Genomic DNA, 21737 nt, shown 5'->3' on the forward strand with positions numbered 1-21737 from the left:
GTTCATTTATTCACTCATAGTGTGAAGTTTGTTTTCTGCCCAGTAACAGCTGTCACCCTCTCAGAACCAGGCCCAATATATTTGAATATATCTGCAGTGATATTCATGGTTGAGTCAGAGTTTCTATATTTATTTTATTTTATTTATTTTGATGGTTTTGTATAGCGCGAACAAGACCCTTGCGGGTATCAGAGCGCTTTACAGGTCAAATATAGGATGACAAATACATATAAAAAATAGAATTATGCGAGTACAGTACTGATAATTATTAAAAATTAGCATATATCTACAGGATTGTAGAAGTAACAGCTTAAGTGAATTTAGACATGAGTATCGATTTCACTTCTTTTTTTAAAAAGGCTGCGGACGGAATTAGTCTTGTTTCTGGGGGTAAAGCGTTCCAGAGCCATTCCTGAGAAGGTACGATTATATGTTTTCTTCTTGGAAAAACGTTGTGGTTTAAGTAGAAGATTATCCGAACTCCTGGTAGATCTGTTACCACCCGATAGTACTAGTTTCTCCGCTAGGTACCTCAGGGTTTTTTGATGCAATGCCTTATGAGTCATACAGGCGATTTTTAGGTGGATTCTGGCCTCAAAAGGAAGCCAATTGAGGGCCTGCAGGTCAGGTGGAATGTGGCAGTTTCTTTTTTTGCCGGTGTGTTTTTTTACTAACTTTGGCACTGCTCGATGAATCTGCACAAAACGTTTTTAAAAAGTTTATCATTCATGGCAGGTTTCAAGCAGATCCCTCAAGTCAGAGCAAGAAAAGGGGGGCTCCTAAAAGTGATAGGTCAGGACCGGTTGACAAACATCACTGAAAAAACAAAAACAAAGGTTAAAGTGAGGAGGTTATGGTTGGCTTTCTTGTAATGCCTTGACACCTGTTTTGAAAAACCCCAGACGTTCAGTTAACAAGCACAGCTGAAGTCCTGTTATGGTTATGAATGATGACCACAAAACCACTGATATTCGCAAGTTATGGTTAGGCCAACAATCCATAACCCACACAAGAGCCCTTCAGGCCATACTGTGCACACCAAATGCAATGCCTACGGCCTCACAATACTTATTCCAATGAATAATAACACTTAAAAGCAAAATGGAATTTAAATATAACACATCATCAAACCAAATAATGAAACTTCATGTATAGTTATCTCTAAGTGGTATGGGTAATCTGTAAAATGATTTACAATAGTTGTAACTGTATTTTTTTTTATAAAGGGTGAGGTCATGAGCATTGCATTTGGTGTTTGAGTTACTAGTTTCATGACTATGGTGCAGATTATGGATCGCCATCGCAACTTGCAAATTTCAGCAGTGTTGTGGTTTTAATTTGTAACCATAACTGTACTTTATCTTTTGGTTTTAGGTGAAAATACAGGCATGAAGTTATTAAATCCAAACTAACCTATATATACATACCTTCACAATATTTCACAGTCTGATGTTGTATCTTCACAGTATTCCTGTTATTATATTTTTGTAGCATGATATTTAACATCATTTTCTTAGCCATCTTCTTGTTACCTTCTGATATGTACACTTCTGCCTTCAAAGTCAAACCTGTTTACCTTTTTAAGCTGTAGTCATCTCTCTGGCCTTCTCTACTGCAGTTGTGTTACCTGCCCGGTAGGAGCAGTTACTTTCTGTGCTGCACTTCTGCTTCTGTGCGCTAGGAATTAGTACCAGAGCCATCAAAAGACATGGGGGGATATTTTCAAGAACGGGCGATAATTATCGCCAACCCAGGTTAACGCAATGTTACATAACGCCATCTTTCACGGAAAACTAGCGCAGAGTTAACTGTGTATTCTCAACACGCCGGCAACAGGCGATAGTCTCCCAATAACGCGTCAAATGTCTGCGTCAAAATTACCAGGACGCCGATAAAAAAGGAAACTTGAAAGTGAAAAAAGTTGCGATGGGCCCAACAGCTATAAAAACATCAGCAATAAGCAGCACGACACTTGCAATTCCCATGTCAGGCGGGAAAAACCACCATAAAAACTGCAACAAAAATAAAAAGAAACCTAAACTGCTGAGAGGCACCATGGTGGAAGCTGGAGCAACTACAGAGGCCAACCAGAACCCCACAAACCCCTCCGGAGGACCAGCCAGGGACCTTGGGGAAGGAGAAGGGCAAGGAGAAGAAGAAGAGGAGCCCGCGATTCAGTACACAGCAAAACAAGATGCTGATTACGGAGGTGATAGAACACAACCAACAACTGTTCATCATCTTCACTGTGTTATTGGCAACTAAAAATGCAATATGGCAGTCCATCTTGGCCAAGGTGAATGCAGTCGGAGTGAAGAGAAGGGAAGTGGATGACTGGAAGAAGCGCTGGAATGATGTGATGTGGTAGTCAGGGGGGGAGGGTGGGCCTCGGGTGGTAGCGGTGGGTGTTGTGGCCCTCTTTGGTCTCCAAGTTGCATGATTAGTAGTTCAATGGCATCCGTTGGTCTTCAGATGTGGCTCTGGGCTGGGCTCCCTTTCTACTGCAGGTTTTCGTCCAACTTAAGACCAGAAAAAAGCAGGTCTTAAGTCCCTGCTGCTAACATGCCTTATCACCTGTTTTTGAACTGCATCTCCGATCTGGCTGGTCATTGAGAATATCCCAAAGTGGTGTTATCGTGAGTTTTTGGACGGGAACGCCTACTCTGCATATGATTAGCGTTAGTTGTCCCTGTCAGCCTAGGCGATCTTTTTAGCGCCAGCTATTGCAGGTAAACTGACGATGTCGGCTGTTTGTGCAGGCTTGTGAATAGGGCGATAAATCTATTGCCACTTTTTGGGCGGAAAAGTGCTGCTAAATAGGTGATGTGTCTTTGAGAATATGCCCCTAGGTTTTCTAAGTGGGCTATTTCAGCAGCAGAACTACGTTTTATACCTGATGATTTGTTTTACGTCATATTTTTTCACCTTTTAGTAATGTTGGTTATCTTTTCGTATAATCCTTAAGAAACTATTTTGTATATAACTCAGCTTTCGTGTGTGATGTTTGTGCTTTAAGTATTCAAACATACATTATAAAAAGAGATAAATGCAAGTGAAGTTAAGGCATAGGCTCATTCAATTTCACTTACCTTGCACGAAGTTCTGTCTTGTTGCTTCAGTGCAGTTACAAGAACCCTGGAATTAATAAAGAGTGAGGCATGAACACAAACAAGTGTGATGATAATACAGTAATAGTCAATATTAACATTTATTAATTTGGGCACCAAATTAATAAAACATCATTTCAGGTCTGTGGCTAAGGGTATGAACATCTTTTTTTTATAAATAGTAATTGTCTGAATGGAAGGACTGCAGTGCTTGCTGATCACAGCCCCCCTGAGCAATGTTTACTGGTGTTTGTTAGTAGTTGAGGTATTGGGCAGGGCACTTGTATGAAGTCTTTGGAAAGGGAGATGTGTAATCCACTGCAAATACAGATGCTGTTTGTTGTTGCAGGTCGTTGGCATCAAGAGGCGGCTAGAATCGCAGTGCATGCGGTATATCAACCATCAGTCAATGGCCCACTGTGGCATAGTATAGAGATGGACAACAGGGAGCAAGCATATAGTTCAGCCCAACTTTTTAAAGCTTTCTGTATGAATCGGTGTGTCTTACTCCAAACTTATGGGTGACTTACCCGTGAATTCCACGAATAGTGCGTGTTTATTCACATATTCTATGAGTAAGCATGTCTGTCTGATGGAAACTGCTGACGCAAAACGCTTTGTGAATCGAGCCTGAATATTCAGGTGTAAGTCACATCTAAGACAGGAGTAAGGCATGAGCACTCACAGGAAAAGCTTGGTGAATCAGGCCTGGACATTCAGGTGTAAGTCACATCTAAGACAGGAGTAAAGCATAAGCACTCACAGGAAAAGCTTGGTGTATCAGGCCTGGACATTCAGGTGTAAGTCACATCTAAGACAGGAGTAAGACATAAGCACTCACAGGAACATCTTGGTGAATCAGGCCTGGACATTCAGGTGTAAGTCACATCTAATATAGGATTGAAACAAATCTGTTGACAGAAAAATCTTTGTGAACTCAGACTTCCTATGCTGTGCGGATCTGGCATCGAAGGATGTTGGTTTCGTTGTGTGTGCGGTGGTGCCTTTGTCAGAAACTGGGACTGCAAAGAGGAAGTTCAGGGGAGTCCAGGGTCTCCCCCAAAGTGCTGTATTTAAGGGATGTTACCACAACGGGAGGTTTTCTGTTTGAATAACTTCCTCAAATGGTGGCATTAGTTTAAACTCAAAAACATGTGATATTCTAATATTCTCAAAGCAGTACACTACCTCGCACGTCTGAAGTCCATTTTGAAAAGGACGACGTATTTGATATATGAAATATGTTATGTTATGTTATCTTATGTTATGTTATTAAACATTTATATCGCGCACGGATACTCAAGAGTGTCCCGGCGCGGATGGTGAACCATAACAGCAGAGCAGCGTATTTGGATGGGTTGGTTAAAAAGGAAGGTCTTCAACTGTTTCTTAACTAGCATGGTGTCCTGAATGTTGCGCAGCTCCAGAGGAAGGAAATTCCAGGCCTAAGCAGCCTTAACAGAAAGAGAACTACCCCCTAGCCCAACCTTGCGGAAACGGGGAACGGCACTCAGGTGCTGGGTGGTAGAGCGGAGATTTCTGCGAGGAGCGTAGAAGGAAAATCGCCTCTGAAGATAGACCGGCTTCATTTTTTAATTTGGTACAATTGACAATCTTTATTCAGCCAAAAACTAAGGGCCTGTGTTGAGGTCTGATGAACAGCCATCCATCAGGAAAGCGGAGAATATTACTTCCACCACCCTGATTTCTGGACTTGGCCCTTGTTGCAGGGTCATCCCAGAACTTTTTGCCTTCCTCCTGTATTTTTTCTGACCTGTTGTTGGTGGTTTTATAACTCAGGGCACTTTATCACTACCTTTCAGTGCTAAAGTGCATGGGCTATCTATGGTAAACTTGGCAAGATTGGTCTACATCTGTTCGGCATATTTAATTTACCTGTCAGTCCCTTGTACAGTGGTATCCCATATACCCAGGGCCAGTAAATTAAATGCTACTGGTGGGCTTTCAACGCTGCTTGCGCACCCACTAAAGTAGTCTTTCAGACCTGTCTCAGGCCACTGCTGGGACCTGCGCGTGCAGTTTACTGCCGCTGTGACGTGGCACATAACATGGTTGCCATATCTGTGACTCCCCTTTTAATACATATCACTCACGCCTAAGGAAGGCCCTAGCTAGCCCTATGGGCAGGGTGCAGTGTAGGTAAACTGTAGGACATGTGCCTTAACTGTGGCATGTCCTGGTAGTGGTAAACACCCTATTTGGTTTCTCACTGCTGTGAGGCTGCCCTCTCATAGGAATATACTGGGGATTCCCTGATATGTGCTTAAGTAGTAATTCCTGATCTGAGAGGGGTAGTGTGATCAAGTTTGGAATAGTAGTGATAAATCCTCCTTAGTGGTGAAAGCGGATTTATTATTACTATTTTAGAAATGCCACTTTTAGAAGTAGGTACAAAAGGAGGTGGTGATGGACGGAGCATCTGAACCAATCAAACACTCACACCCAGTCAAAAGATCTGGGTTTGATCCATCACCGTTCTTTAGCCCACTCTGCCACCTCAGTTTAGGAGTAGTAAACTTAGGACTCCTAACTTTAGGACTCCTAAACTGAGAAAAATCCTAACTTTAACACTTTCGGTATTCACGGAAGGCATTTAGGAGTCCTAAAGTTATGAGTCCTAACTTCTGTGAATACCGAAATGAGTAAGTGCCTTCTGTGAATACCAAAATGAGTAAGTGCCTTCTGTGAATACCAAAATGGTAGTAAGTTTAGGATTTTGTCTTAAGTTAATTCTGTGAATTGGGCCCTAGACCACTTGAGTCCATTTGTGGTATATTATTTCCTCTCTACTCCTGTGGTCAGCACCCTTTGTGTGGGGCGAGCAGTATGGTCCATCTAGTGTCTGAGGCAATGAGTGAACATACAAAGGGTTTACAAATAGTGGAAATTATATTTAAATATCCACTGCTCTAGCAGTGCACAAAGTATTGGAATGTTCCATTTGTAAACAGTGGAAGGTTCAATTTAAACCTTCAGCAGTCTTAGCTGGTGGGGTTCGGAATGGAGGAGACCTGATTCTCTGGAGACCAAGTAGGCGCTTGTTACCTCTGAAAAACGAATTCCACGCAAGCAGTAAAGATGGTCTTTGTATAGCCTGGGGGCAGAATAGGTATTGCACACCAGGCAGGCTGTCTACTCCAACAGTTTGCTACTTCCTACTATGGCCTGAATAATTCACATTCACTGCTCTTCCACAGTAGTAATGCTCTGGAAAATTAGAATGGAGTAGTACTCGCAGCAGATTGTGGGCAAACATTTTATCGGAGTGTCTGCTCTACGAAATAAAACATAATATTGCATTGTATTGTATTGTAATTCCCTTTATATAGCGCTTACGTCCCCTGATGAGGTATTGAAGCATTTTTTTCAGCGAGTAGCACACTACTTCAGGACCCATAATGGATTAGTATTGAATTAGTATAGTGAAATATGAAAGTAATTTGAGTGGTGGATAAGTTAGTCAGTTATTTGTATTCAAAAGGATAACGCAGGGATAGAAGAGAGGAAAAGGTTTATGAACCTCCTCTGCCAGAGACCACTCATGGACATCCCTCATCCAGGGAGGGGGAGCACTTCCCCATCCAGGTTATCTCCACCCTGCGCTTTGCAGGACCAGGAGGAGCTGTGCCAATTTATACTCCAAATTGTGTTTCTTGGCCTTTGTGACATGTCCGAGTAGCCAATGCAGCAGGGATGTCTGTACCCTAAGACCCATACCCCGTTTCACCGACTCCACTACCCAGGTCCAGAAGCAATGTACGTCAGGGCAGCCCCAGGCCAAGTGCAGAAAGTCTGCCCCCGTAGTGCCACACAGTGGGCAACGCATCCCAGTGCGGGGTCCATGTGGCTCAGACCTATGGGGGTTATATATGTGCGACATAAGTAATTGAAATGTATCAACTTCAAGCGCGCATTGCAGGACAGTGAGTGTGCTTATCGCTTTCCACTGTGAATCAGTCAGGGGTTCCTTCAGGTCCTCGGCCCATGCTGAGCGAGACCCGAGGGGGGGGCCATCACCTCTGATGTCATGGCACTATAAAGAAGGGAGATGAGCCTACGACCAGAGCCGCAGGACAGCATTATGTCCAGTGTGTGTGCTGTAGGAGCGATATTTGGGTATGTGAGCCACATCGCCCTAGCTAGATATAAGAGCTCAGCATATTGAAGGAACCGGTCCCCACCCAGCTCAAAACAGTCATGAGCCTGCTCATAGGGGATAAAGGTTTAGTTTGGGTACAGGTCCACTAACACCTGACAGCCCCCTCCTTCCATGCTTGAAAGGACAGCCCATCCAACATTTTCCCCACTGGAGTGAGTATTCATATGGAGAGTTCCCTATGAAATGGTGTATGTTTTAATACACGTTCTACTAACAATTGCCACACCTTTGCAGTCTGTTTGATCACATAGGGCATGTCCCCGGCGACTCCAGCACCCTCCATCAGGGCCGTTTGTAGTCTGTCTGGTTGGTCACGCCCCTTTAGAACTCTTTTTTTCCAATTGTCCCACTCATCAAGCACCGGGCCGCATGCTGCAACTGTGCTGAATAGTAGTATTGTTTGGTGTGATGAAAAACCATCACACCAAACAAGACAACAAAAAGGCCCCCTGGTTCAACGATGACCTCAAGAAATCCAAGAAGCTATGCCGTACTCTCGAGAAAACATGGAGAAAAAACCCAACCACCGACAACATGACCACCTTCAAGTCAGCCACCCGCAAACACCACCAGCTGATTCGATCCACCAAGAAATCAACATTCAAGAATCGACTCGACAACAACGCCCATAACAGCAAGGAACTATTCAACATCGTCAAGGAATTCACCAACCCCACCGCAGCCTCTAACGACATCACTCCCTCCCAAGACCTCTGCGACTCGTTATCCTCCTTCTTCTACAACAAAATTGCCGACATACATAACAGCTTCGAAAACAATTCCAACGAACAATCCTCTCCACCGCCCTCAGAACCTAAACCGCCCTCCAACCACCTCAACGCCTGGAACCCAATCACCACTGAAGACACCATCCGCCTAATGAATTCCATCCACTCTGGCTCGCCAACCGACCCATGTCCCCACCACATCTACAACAAAGCAGACTCCATCATCGCACCCCATCTCCGTGACATCATCAACTGCTCCTTCAACTCTGCTACCTTCCCAGAAAGTTGGAAACATGCCGAAGTCAGCGCCCTCCTGAAGAAACCCACAGCAGACCCCTCTGAACTTAAAAACTACCGCCCCATATCCCTCCTCCCATTCCCGGCCAAAGTCATTGAGAAAGCCGTCAATAGCCAAGTCGCCACCTTCCTGGAATCCAGTAACTCCCTCGATCCATCACAATCCAGCTTTCGAGCCAAACACAGCACCGAAACCGCCCTCATCGCAGCAACAGACGACATCCGAACACTACTGGACAACGGAGAGACAGTGGCCCTCATTCTACTCGACCTCTCCGCCGCCTTCGACACTGTCTGTCACAGCACCCTCATACAACGCCTCAGCAACATCGGCATAAAAGGTAAAGCCTTGGACTGGATCATCTCGTTCCTCGCCGGAAGAACCCAGAGAGTCCGCCTCCCCCCATTCAAATCAGAGGCCACCGAAGTCATCTGCGGTGTACCACAAGGATCATCACTTAGTCCCACCCTCTTCAACGTTTACATGAGTCCACTCGCCTCCATCGCGCGCCAACACAACCTCAACATCATCTCCTACGCTGACGACACCCAGCTGATCCTTTCCCTCACCAAAGACCCCAACACCGCCAAAACCAATCTTCACGAAGGCATGAAAGAAGTAGCCATATGGATGAAAAACAGCCGCCTAAAACTTAACTCAGACAAAACGGAAGTGCTCATCCTAGGATCATCCCCCTCTGCCTGGGACGACTCTTGGTGGCCTTCGGATCTGGGCCCCGCACCCATACCCACAGACCACGCACGTAACCTAGGCTTCATCCTAGACTCCTCCCTCTCGATGACCAGACAAGTCAACGCCGTCTCATCCTCCTGCTTCAACGTACTTCGTATGCTCAAAAAAATCTTCCATTGGATCCCCACCGAGACAAGAAAGACTGTCACCCACGCACTGGTTACGAGTCGACTAGACTAGGGAAACACCCTCTACGCCGGAATTACAGCCAAACTACAGAAAAAACTCCAACGCATCCAAAACACATCGGCAAAACTCATTTTGGACATCCCTCGCCAAGATCACATTACCGGCCACCTGAAAGACCTCCACTGGCTTCCCGTCAACAAGAGAATAACATTCTGCCTCCTCACCCACGCACACAAGGCCCTCTACAAACTAGGAGCCGAATGCCTCAACACTCGACTGTCCTTCTATACACCCAACCGCCAACTAGGATCCTCCAATCAAGGCCTCGCCGCAGTCCCGCGTATTCAAAGGTCCACCATGGGAGGTAGATCCTTCTCCTACTTAGCGGCCAAGTCCTGGAACTCACTCCCCACTCACCTCCGCCTCACACAGAACCACATCTCCTTCAGAAAAGAACTTAAAACCTGGCTATTCGATAAATAATGAACCCCCTCCCCAAGCGCCTTGAGACCCTCTGGGTGAGTAGCGCGCTATACAAATACTTGAACTAGTATAAATCCATTCTGGATGCTTCAAGTCCCTCCTCCTCATACGCCATGTCAATACTGTATCTGCTTTAGTTCGGAATAAGACCTTAGTAGCCAGTGAGACAAAAGCCCTTGTTACTTCTTTGTACATGGGGTACAAACAAAATGTTGTGAACTCAGAATTTGAGAGCAATGCATGGTGGATCCAGCATTTTTAAGTATCTGGCAAACACCAGTTGCGCATACATCCTTATAAATTATACATTAAGTACTGAGATAATATTCATTACTTTTGAGGGTTTGATCTCTGCAGCAGACATGGATCACAGAGAAGAAGAGATGTGTTGCCTGTAAAAAGTGAAGCCTTATCTCTCAGGGGAAGACTTCTAGGTGGCCTTCCAAGCCCTGGTCCTCTCCTATTGCAGAGACCACCCTTGCTCCTCTGAAAAGCATCTTTCATGCCGCAGCACAGTTCATCAGGGGGCTGAAGAAGTCCAACCACAAATGTCTCTCTGAATTATTTACACGACCATCTACACCAAGACCCCTGTCCGCTCACCTAACAAACTAACAGAATTTGAAGGTTCACACCGAAAAGGAGCTCCAGCATAGCCATGTTTGGGGCAAAATGCAGGGAAGAGAAATCAAGCCTTCTCATCCTACACACATAGGAAATGACATCAGAATAGCACTAACGATCTAACAGTTCAGGAAGTAACTGAAAACTCACCTCGGATATCCTGATGTCTCACCCCTTCTAGTAGCTCTACCTGCCACCCTGTCACCTCCCACACATTATCGCCCTCCAGGATGTATCCCCACTGGAACTAGTCCCCCCCAGGGAACACTAGCCAGTTAGGGTTGCTTTAGAAGTGCCAACCCGTAGGCACTTTCTTTTTCCGACTTGTGAGACACTTTTATTTAAGGACAGTAATTTCTTCATTTTCGCTGGACTTGACAATACTTCATTGAATGTATTGAGTAATGTTATTAAGGGGTCCTCACATGAATGCATTTGGAGATGAGGTATTATAAGAGATATCACAGCGGGACTGAATGTATGGAAAAACCGTTTTTTACTCTGTGGGGTTGGAAGTCTGTGTTTGAGGTGGCTCCACTGAATCATTATTCTAAGGTGAAAAGATCTTAACATGCTTGGTAGTACTTGGCTGAGTTGATGACCTTAAATACAAAGCAGCCCTACATAAGTGCTACCACCAGTATGATTCCGTACGATCTACCACTATCTATAAGGAATTACTGAGTGTCTAGAAAAAAAGTATTGAGTTAGACAGGTTTTCGTAAACTTTCTCAGCACATTGCTTATGCCTCAAAAAACATAACAAGAGAACATCTTACCCAAAGGTTTCTGAACTTAGTGTATGGTTTACACTTCTGGTCATACTAATTTGTAGCGATGTAGGTCCACGCAGGAAGGATACAATTGAGGAAGCTTTATTGAACATAGTTAAAAGTACAACAAGTAGTCATGTTCTCAAGAGCAGACACACCAGGAGCAGCCTGTCTGCTGCTCAGCCCATGCTCAACTGTCACTTCACCTCGCAGTCTCCCAACATTCCGGGGTGCATCATGACTCCAACATTCTATTGAGCACAGAGCACAAGCACTGGCTGAGCAGGAGGTGTAAATCACATAACATTAACAAGAACGTGATTCTACATAATCCCACAATAGGACTGAGCGGGAAGCTTGTCTCTTACTCATAGCTGGGTGATGGCAGCCACGGAGAATATCAGGATAGCTGCTCTTATCCCTCTCTGAATTTATCTTTTAAATTTCACGGACCGACTTAATTTCCTGCTGACTTGATAGGACATGGCTTCAGTTTCATCTCCTTGTCATTTTATACGCTTCACCCCTTCACTGTCATATTATCTAGCAAGATGAAGACAGCTATTATTATTATTCCGCAAATGAAGGAAACTGTCTTTGTCCCTCGATGGACCTCCTCAATAAAGGACACCCAATATTAGAAATCTGTTTGAATTCACTTATATTTCATCTCAGTCACATTTCACTATGTAAATGTCATTGCATGCAATTCCATCTGAAGAAGCAATGGACATTAATCTGTCAGTCTCAAAGAAAACATTCTTATCTAAAACGAAATCATTTAAAATGCCGCTTCTCACCTTTTATTAGATATCAAATTCCCCACTCCAACCTTGCAAAGGAAAGATGGCCTTGATTTACATTATAGAACTTAATAGAAGATCATTTTTTCAGGTCTATTGTTATATTGTCAATCAATTTTCAGATGTTTCATCCTCATCTCCATAGAATTGCAGCCAGAGCCTGGAAAGACCTCCCCATACACTTCCGAACGTCTCCCTCCCTTGCCAACTCCAGGATTGGCCTCAAGACCGGGCTGTTTGAGTAGCTCCACCTCACACAAGCGTCTGGATGCCCCTCGGGTAATTAGTGTGCTCTATAAATCTCTGATTGATTGATTGATTGAGAATGCGTTCCATTATACATTGCACAACCATTTCCAACACGTTGCTTCTGTAAAGGTAAATAAATACTGTACACTGTGCGACACAACAACGCCCTCCCACCAGTTTCTGCAGATTTCCACCTGCTACAATCTTGGTACCATACACTAATTTTGTTAGTTATCTTATCATTCTTTGCAAAGATGTGGATGGTTTTTACTTTTAGATGAATTTGCAGCGGGAAATTCGTATTAAGTTGATTTTCATGCATTAAGTTTGTTGGCAGTAGTGATTAGCAGGTGGGGCCTTCTTTCAATATCAAGAGTATTAAATCTATTGATTATTTATATGGGTTCATCTGCCTTTCATCGTCATCAGGATGCTAGGTAAGATCTGTGTGATCTTCGTTTGATGACCAGATGCGATGTTGTTTCTGCTTTTTTTGCCAGGATCATTTGGTATGCATGATTGATCATAATACTTTTGGTCACCAACATAACATGGGCAGCCCTGGAGTTGTACTGGTGTGCCTCCAGTTCTCTGTAAAGTCCAGTCAGTGTCCAAGATTTCACCTCCTATTAATTGTCCATCATTTAATAATTCCTTCTTTAAGATTGTCTCATTTACCCGATTTAGGAGGACCTCCATTTTTATTCTACATTATGTAAGAGTGCTTCCTTTTTTATTGTACATGATTTAAGATGTCCTCCTTTTTTACTGCATGCGATTTAAGATTGCCTCCTTGTCATACATGATATAAGATGGGCACCTTTTTTATTATAAATGATTTAAGACGGCCTCGTTTTTTATTATACATGATTTGAGATGGCCTCCTCTTTTATCATTCATAATTTAAGATGGCCGTCTGTTTTATTATACATGATTTAAGATGGCCACCTGTTTTATTATACATGATTTAGAATGGGCGCCTGTTTTATTATACATGATTTAAGATGGCCTCCTTTTTTATCATACATGTTTGGGGGCCGCCTTTTTTATCATACATTATTTAAGATGGCCGCCTTTTTTATTGTACAGGATTCAAGATTGCTTTCTTTTTTTTATTGTACATGATTTATGATCACATCTCTATTGTTCATTGCACTGGTGCTCTCCAGTCAGGCTGATACTACTCAAATACTTATACACAAGCACATTCATATTCTTTGCCACATTTTATCTCCTACACTAGACCAATGAAATGCAGCGGGTTTCTGGGATCATGTTTCTAATCAGCCCCAGTGTAAAATCCCCCAGCACCTTAGCATCTATTTTTACACTTTGGACTTACTCAACCCTGCTCTTTTGAATTTGGATGGTAGACCTTACTAGCAAGGCTTTACAATGCCAATTGCAATGGCATAAAATGGAATGAAAATTTATTCTGATTAGATAGTGATCATTATGTTATTAATTAGTAGCAGTGTTCCCGTATGTCTTTCTTTTTGGTCTGGTGGGATGAGAATTTGCCTAAGACCTGTCCAGTCTCTTAAGGGTTCAAATTAAATACATGGCTTTTGCTGCCACTTTGGAAGAACTGCAAGTCCTAGGAATACTTTTTTGTTGACAAAGAATTAAAAAAAATCCACCACTGTAGGACTCCTGAGTTACCGATTGCCATGGCTTCAGCTTATTCAAAATAAAGCTATCGGCTAGTACTGGGAGCTTTGACCAAGTAGGGAGATCAGTGAATTGGCTGTCACTGGAGATGTGTTAAGTGCCTCGCTTTACCCACAAAGTTGTCTTCGTTACTCAGTCAAGGGCCTTAAGTTCAAGGTTACACCATACCTTCCCTCCAGATGACTACGGCCATGTTGCGCCTCTGGTTTGCAACAAACAGAACGGAGGCTGGTCCTTTTCTGCTTCCCTCACACTATGAAATCTTTTCCCAGTGTTGCTTATGACTGAAGACCACCTTCTTTCCACTCACATCTTTAAAAAAATTATTTTCAATTGAGTGCTTGAGGTTTTCACTGCTGAAAATTGCCTGAAAAGGAGAAGTCCAACAACACCTTAAACTTATTTTTGATAAAAAGCAATGGTCTGTGGAACAGGGCACTCGGGAAATATTCCAGCGCTGCCAGGAGTACTGCCACCCCAAAAACATTTTGAGGAGATACAAGCAAAATGGCGCATTTTCAGCACAATGTCCATCAAAAGCTTTTACAACAAGAAGTTCTGAAAGTGCAATATCTCATGACCTGTCATTTTCCACAATATTTATCTTCAATTCCTCTAATGTTTCCATCCTGTCACTTCCAAGACAATTCTTAGGTATATGTTACAACTTGCAATCTCCTTGGAAGGAAGATGGTTAACAAATAGAACAAACTTCACAAATTCTGCGGTCTCAGGCAGCGTAGTTCTCATTTAGTTGGATTTTCAGCCTCATTCAGAAGTGCTATGCTTAGAGTACAGGAACCTCACAATTCCTGGGAGCAGATTGGCAGGGCCAAAGTCACAGAATAGGTTCTCAGGCAGCAGGAATGATATTCACTTAAATATCCACTGGGATTGTTTTCCCAAACATCAGGCAGGATAGGAAAACACAAATATTTTGCTTTACATTTTGGAAAAAATAAACTTAACTCTTCAAAAAAGACATTCTAATTTCCTGGGAAAACACTAGGGGGCATATTACCAACGTTAAGCGATATTTATCGCTAACGATGCTTAGCAACGAATTTTTTAACGCTAAGCATCGTCAGAAATTATCGCAGATAAACCTTGCTATTATCAAGGTTTATTGCAAATGCGATAAAAAACGGCCGCAATGCATGAATATCGCTGAAAAGTCAGCGATATTCATGCATTACCGAGCTAATGCTCTTAGCCATGTTATCCACCTCCCATTGGATAACATGGCTAAGAACTGCTCGCGGCAGGTGTTAGTTTTTGGAGATATTCGCACTTAGCGCGAATATCTCCAAAAGTTGGTAATAGGAGATAGCGATGTTAGCGACTGTTTCCAGTCGCTAACATCTTGGCATGCCCACTTTGCATGTCATTAGTGATAAATATCACTTGACATGCAAAGTGGGGCCCAAGATGGTCGCTATCTTCTACTAGCTGTCGCTAACTGGTGTTAGCGACAGCTAGGTAATAGGGAGATAATTTTATCTCCGCTTTCTTGGCTTTTAAAGCCAAAAAAGCGGAGATAAACCCCCTTGATAATATGCCCCTAGATTTTTTGGTCCTGAAAAGCCAGTTTTTTTGTTAGGTTTTTTTTTTTACAAATTGCTCCATATAGATAGATTCTGCCTTGCTTGCCCATTTATAACTTTCTCATATCACTATTATGCTAGAGTCAGTATTATACCAAGCGAGCGTATCATTATGCACTAGATGGCCACAAGCCAAGATTCAACAACCAGGATGCCTGGGCCAGCAATATATTACAGGGTGGGGTCATAAGCATATCATATATGTCAACAGTATGCCAGAAGTTCATTATGACAGGGCCAACATTATGGCATATCACAATACGTGCACAGTGTATGCTGGAAATTACCACAGTTTATGCCAAGGGTGGGCACCGTCATACCAGGCATCATGTATTTATGTGTACTACTGTAAAGATGGATTCTATAGATTCTGCATTACATACATGTGTTGATTAACTGAAAGTCATTTTGCCTGACCTTACGCCTCTTACCATACTACTATCCTTCAGTGCATGTTTTATAACAAGGGTGAGAGCCATCAAGGCACTTATGCCCACAGAAATCCAAAAAGTATAACATTTAGGCCTGTGCCAACAGTACTTAGTATGGGCACAACATGCATAACCACACAGGAACCCACACACATTGGACCACACTTGGACAGACAGAAACCCACACACATGGGACCACACATGCACCTACACAGCATACAAGACATTTTTGAACACTTGCCTGCAGCTGGTCTGCTGACTCCCATTTTGGCTGCTTCATCTCTCCTTCAGCCCTATACCCCTTGACTTCCATTGGTACTAGTTGTATTCCTTGCAACACATTAGGCCCTGAATCACATGTACAGTGACATTAACAGCAACCTGCTTGAATGGCTCCTGCACTGCCAATCACACTGTTGCTGTGATGGTGGGGGTACCAAGGACCTTGGAAGGTTAAAGTCCAGCCCTGTGGTGGACAGCCTTACTAAGGCTGATAGGGTAGTGGAGGCCCTTTTCCACTCAGCTTCTACATTTGTTACATTGGACAAAATTAGCCTAACATGAAGCATGTAGAAGCCACTGTGTTGTATCTTTTTATTTCCACTGGCACAGAACTTACACAAAGTGAATCCAGAAGCAGGTTTCCAGTCACTGTGCAACTGAGACTGGAAAATCCGTCTCTGGGTGTCCTAAGGCCAGCCACAGAAACTGTACAACAGATACATGACAATTTAGCACATTCAGACTCTTACCTTGCACCAGAAATGAAGCTAAGAAGCTCACGTCAGTAGAGGTTTTGAGTAAGCCTGATTATGTCTAGCAGATCTATGTTTACTGAATCCCACACTCAAATCTTTTCAGTATAGAAATGAAGACTATCACACATCAAGTAAGGCGGTACGGCGGCAGAGTCCCCCGATCCGCTTGCTTTGCTGAGGCTGCCTAATTGCGCTCTACGCTGTGCTGTGGAAATATCTTTTAACTGTCACTCACTTTGTAAGGTTGCTGATTTTAAACCTTCCCTAACCTGAGTTAATAGGAGGGGAACGACACTTGTAGGCAGCGGGGAAGCCTGGGCTCAGTCTTCATTCCTGACCGCCCCGGTCCGACACGGTAACCAGTACGATACATAAGTGCCTCTTTGGTTCAGGCCCTAAATACTTGGTTGAAAAATTCAACCGATATAGTCCTGGTCATTCCCTGCGCTCGAGCAATCAATTGCTGCTCCAGGTCCCCAGGATTAAGAGGGCTAGGCAGGGAGGCCGAGCCCTGTCCTATAAGGGCCCAATACTTTGGAACTCACTCCCCCTCTCATTGAGACAACATATCAATCTCCAGACTTTTAGGAAATCCCTTAAAACATATTTATTTTGGATTTCCTAAGCACATCACAGTCGATAATCCCGATTGGGTACCCTTAAGCAATAGCACAAGCGCGGAGATACCCCTTCGGGGGTCGATTCCTGCACTATACAAGAATATAAAATAAAAATAAAATCAAGGCCTGTGATACATGTAACATTATCAAAAGCATGTAACAGTACAATGAGTGGCTCGCACGTTTTATGTATGCCTGTCACAGGTGCGCATCTGAAACTGGTTGTGCATTAGACTCTTTATGTCTTGCAGAATTAATCTCTCTTCCATTTCCTCTTTCAGAAGTTTTAAATCTGTGACTTCAGGTCAATAAGGTTGCCAACCTAATGGCCAATCATAATGCGTGAGGCCAATCGTGACTGTGAAAGAAACGCACCGTAGTACCAGTGTGCAGTGAAAATTATTTTTTAATGGTCTGGGGCGACAGCACTGCTGTTGCCAGACAATTAGATGAGAATCACTAGAGAGAGGCTTTGACTCCTCCCACATGTTGGTTGCCATGGGTACATATTTTGATTGGGCAGACGTTTTGTGCTTTCACCAAAAAAGTGCTCGTCCTCAACACAGTTGTGATCATACTGTTTATTTAGCCAGCTGCCAGAGCTTAAACCTTCAGCGGCACACACCACACACACACCACACACACATTGTACATTGTGCTGCTGTAAAGGCAGGGCCGGCTCTAGGTTCAAGGTGGCCCTGGGCAGGGAGCGTAGGTGGGGGGCCCCGGAGGAGGGGGTCCGGGCGGGGCGGAGCGCCGAGGCCAGTGAAGAGGGGGTAGGGTCAGGGTGTTTAGAAGTGGAACAGAGCCGGAGGCCACCAAATCCCTGCCAGGGGCCGCCACGCAAATATGTATCCATCCTCAGAGGATTATTATATTAAGGATATATATTGGCGTGGGGGCCCCTGGGGTTTGGTGGCCCTGTGGCCGGCGGCCCGGTGGCACAGCTTGCACATGCCTAGGGCCGGCCCTGGTAAAGGTGTCTTAGAACACTAGATAATGTTTGATGTTTGTCTTTCACTGGCAGCAGCAGAGATGGGAGGAGGGTGGCCAAGACGAATGTATTGCAGTCTTAGCACCCTTCTCTTCCTTATTACCTTTACGCTTCAGAGTGCAGATTTGTGTTTGAGAGCACCATGGGATACCTAGGCCTACATTAATCAACATGGATTTTTAGGTCTGGCTTGAGAGTGCAACTTTCACCTGAATTTATGTAGTTAACAAATAACCATGACTTTTCAGGCCCTAGCAGGAACTGCACCAGCTTTTGTCAATTCCCTAATTAAAGCATGTGTCCCAAGCAGGGATTTACGCTCTTCCACTCAATTTTTACTATCGGTTCCCCGTTTCAGGAAGGAGAAATCGGGGGACCTGAGGTTTTCCACCCTGGCTCCCACCTTCTGGAATACCCTCCCTTTCGCCATTAGGTCTTCCTCCTCCTATTCTGACTTCCGTAAAGCTCTCAAGACCCTCCTCTTCTCACGAGCTTTCCCGTCCTAAGCTGTCTCTTCCCACTCCCATGGGTATGTGTCCCCAGCGCCAAGAAACCGCCTGGTGACCGAGCGCTTTACAAGTCTTTTAACTTCAACTTCAACTCCAACCTTTGAGACAGTTGAGTAGTACTGAGAGATGGGATTAAACTCCAACTACATGTTGGTTGGTTCCCCAGACCACAGGATTTGATTGGGTCGAATGTGGGTGCTTTCACTATAAAGGCAGCTTGTATTGCACGTTTGGCTTGTGGTAAAGCTCATACTTTATACAGGACTGAGTTGGTTACGGTGGCAAGTTAATTATCATTGCTATAGACCTGATCTGTATATAAAATGTTTTTATAAAGGCACTAGGCCTGACATATTTATTGTGAAAAGCAAATGTTAAAGTCAATAGGCCGTTAAGTGTGATTTGTTATTACTCTATTTTGAATCCAAAAATAGGTATTTTGTTTAATGCAATCTCACAGATTGCTGTAGTAGGCAATAGTTTTGGTGTTGGTCACCCAGTGAGACAAACTGTGGATATACAAGGTTTGCTCTGTGAGAATCCTTGTAAGGCCCTCCTAGGAGAGAAAGGGGCAGATTTACAAGTCTCTTGCAACACTTTTGCACCGCAGTTGTGTCACTTTTTGCGATGTAGCGACAGAGTAAACAATGCGCCACGTTGCAGCCAATTTACAACTTGACGCATCTATGGAGATGTGTCACCTTGCAAAGCCCTGCGCCACATTATAACTGCATCAGGTATAATGTATGCTGGGTGGGCGTTCCCACGCTGGAAAACCTTGAAACAGTGATGCAGTGAAATCTACAAGATTTCACTGCGCCACTTCTGGGACGCCATTGCTTCAAAACCTTACGCCTGCTTGGACCAGGCATAAGGAGTGACATAACATAATACGTATTGGCCTCCCCATGCATTTCTGGAGTTGCGTCGTGCTTGCGACACAACTCTAGCAATGCGTGACTTTTGCGCCAACAGATGCGTCATAATTTCTGACATATCTGTCGATCCTTGCGCCATGTTGCACCATATTGTAAATACGACGCATCCATGGTGGCGCAAGGGTTTCGCATGGAGGCGCAGGAAAACTGATGCCTCTCTACAGATGCATCAGTTTCTTGTAAATCTGACCCATAGTGTTTTGTTTAGCCAAATATTATAGGTATTTTGTTAAATTAAACACAGATTACAGATCACCTTTGAAGGGAAGGATTTTGGCGTTGGTTACCACCTCCGATAAACCCTGGGAGATAAGATTTGCACATGTAATCAATTTTGATAGAATCTCTTCTTATCTGCCTACCAGGATAACAAAGAAAATCATTTACTAATACATACAGCCATATATATAAATATATATCCATATGAGTACAAAGGATGCCTTTGGGTCTTTTGTGTTCTGCCATTGGTTTGTCTGAATATCATTACACTGTGCTTCTAACCATGACAATGTGCTGCGTTGGGTAATGGTTCAGTCCGCATTTGTCATAGGCTCCCTTGCCCTGTGAATGACTGAAATTTCTGATTGCATATACACATCCACCTACAATAAGTGTGCATCGGTGTCAGGGCTGGCTGGCCAGTCCTTTCGTTTTCAACTTTCTCCTTTTATAGTTTCCCCTTTATTTCTTTGCTTCTCCTCTTATTTGGCTGAGAGGAAACTTGTAATATGCTTGGGGGGACAGCGGCGGTCCCACCAAGCATATTGATGTCTCTACTCTGCCACAACAAAGCAACGGAGCGGGGGTTCCCTGGTGGATATGGCAGAGCTGTAGTGGTACGACCTCCCGACTCATATTCGGGTGGTCGGGTGACCGCCGCCACCATGCCCCTGTGGGTCTGGTGGTCCTCGGACTGCCAGACTCGTAATCGGGCTCTATGATGGAATGCTGTTGTCCATAGTGTATCATTTTTTTACTTGACCATGATGGCCAACATTGTTGCTCTAAATAAAATGGCCATGCCAGAACTTTAAAACAATGATAGAATATTCACAATACTTCTGGAAGACAGTGATAGACTATTAAAGCTACCTCTGGAAGACGGACACCCACTGCTTTGTTTAGTTTTGTTGTTTTAAGCATATGCCTGCCCTGTTTAGATGGCAGTAGTTTCTTTTTCTCTTTGTATTCTTTTTAATTTATTGCGCTTACGTCATTGAATGTATGTTTTTTTTATTGTGATGCTATCAGATGGTGAATGCAAGAATGAGTCAATGGATGGATGAATAGATGCATGAGTGCGTAGATGAGAGGCAGAATTCATGTATGATAACTTACTGAGCACCTAAACTATCATTTATACAAGAGGCTCTTTCATTCATAAGCCAGATCTATTGGCATTGCCAATGCTTGTTTAATACCGTGCCCAGGCTCTGATAAGAGATATGCGTGGGAGCACAATAGATTCTTAGAGAACAGTAGAATGGCAGCTCTTTAAAAAAAATTGTGCTCACCATCACTGTCTAAAGCTGCACCAGCCTCCTTCTCCATCAAAGGAAGACAACCTTGCCCATTTCTGACAGGTGGGGGCTCACTGTCTAAGACACAGAGTTATTGGGAAAGGTGGACACCCTAAATGTCTGCCCAGTGTTTACTTTAAAGTGTAGCCCGTTCAGCATTGTTGGTAAACACCTTTACAATACATTTTCTCAAGCTGTCAGCACCCTGAGTCCTGCCGGCTTTCTGTTCCCTTTTCGGCTCTGGACTGCCGTGTGCCCTCGAAACTGGCCAAAAACCTCTTGTTTGTTTCTGTGGGCATGCTCATACCCACAGGGCATCCAGGGCTCTAGGGAATCTGTGGGAGTGTGCATCTCTTGAGTCTGCTGAAAGACTCACTTGAAGGAGGGGAAAATGTACAGTTTCGCTATCCTTCAGGGAGAACTTTTTACTGGTTAATGTTAATGTTAATGTTTGAAAGACTTATAAAGCTCACTGTGACCCTATGGGTATCCTGGCGCTGAGATACGTATAGTCTACCGAGGCCAAGTGCAGTAAGAAGGATAATATTCCATTTCAGATGAGAGA

At 43.8% G+C, this 21737-nt stretch overlaps 1 protein-coding gene across 1 annotated transcript in view; it reads right to left on the bottom strand.

The window, feature by feature from the left end:
- The window catches only part of LOC144753978 (uncharacterized), a 76826-nt gene that overhangs the window by 34653 nt on the left and 20436 nt on the right, over positions 1 to 21737 (bottom strand). The window contains exon 2 of the mRNA XM_078641498.1: positions 3090 to 3135. Within this exon, the coding sequence (XP_078497624.1) occupies positions 3090 to 3135 (46 nt within the window). The remainder of the gene's footprint in view (positions 1 to 3089; positions 3136 to 21737) is intronic.

The sequence above is a fragment of the Lissotriton helveticus genome, chromosome 5_1 (genome assembly GCF_964261635.1).
Source record: "Lissotriton helveticus chromosome 5_1, aLisHel1.1, whole genome shotgun sequence".
In the NCBI taxonomy this organism is placed as follows: Eukaryota; Metazoa; Chordata; class Amphibia; order Caudata; family Salamandridae; genus Lissotriton; species Lissotriton helveticus.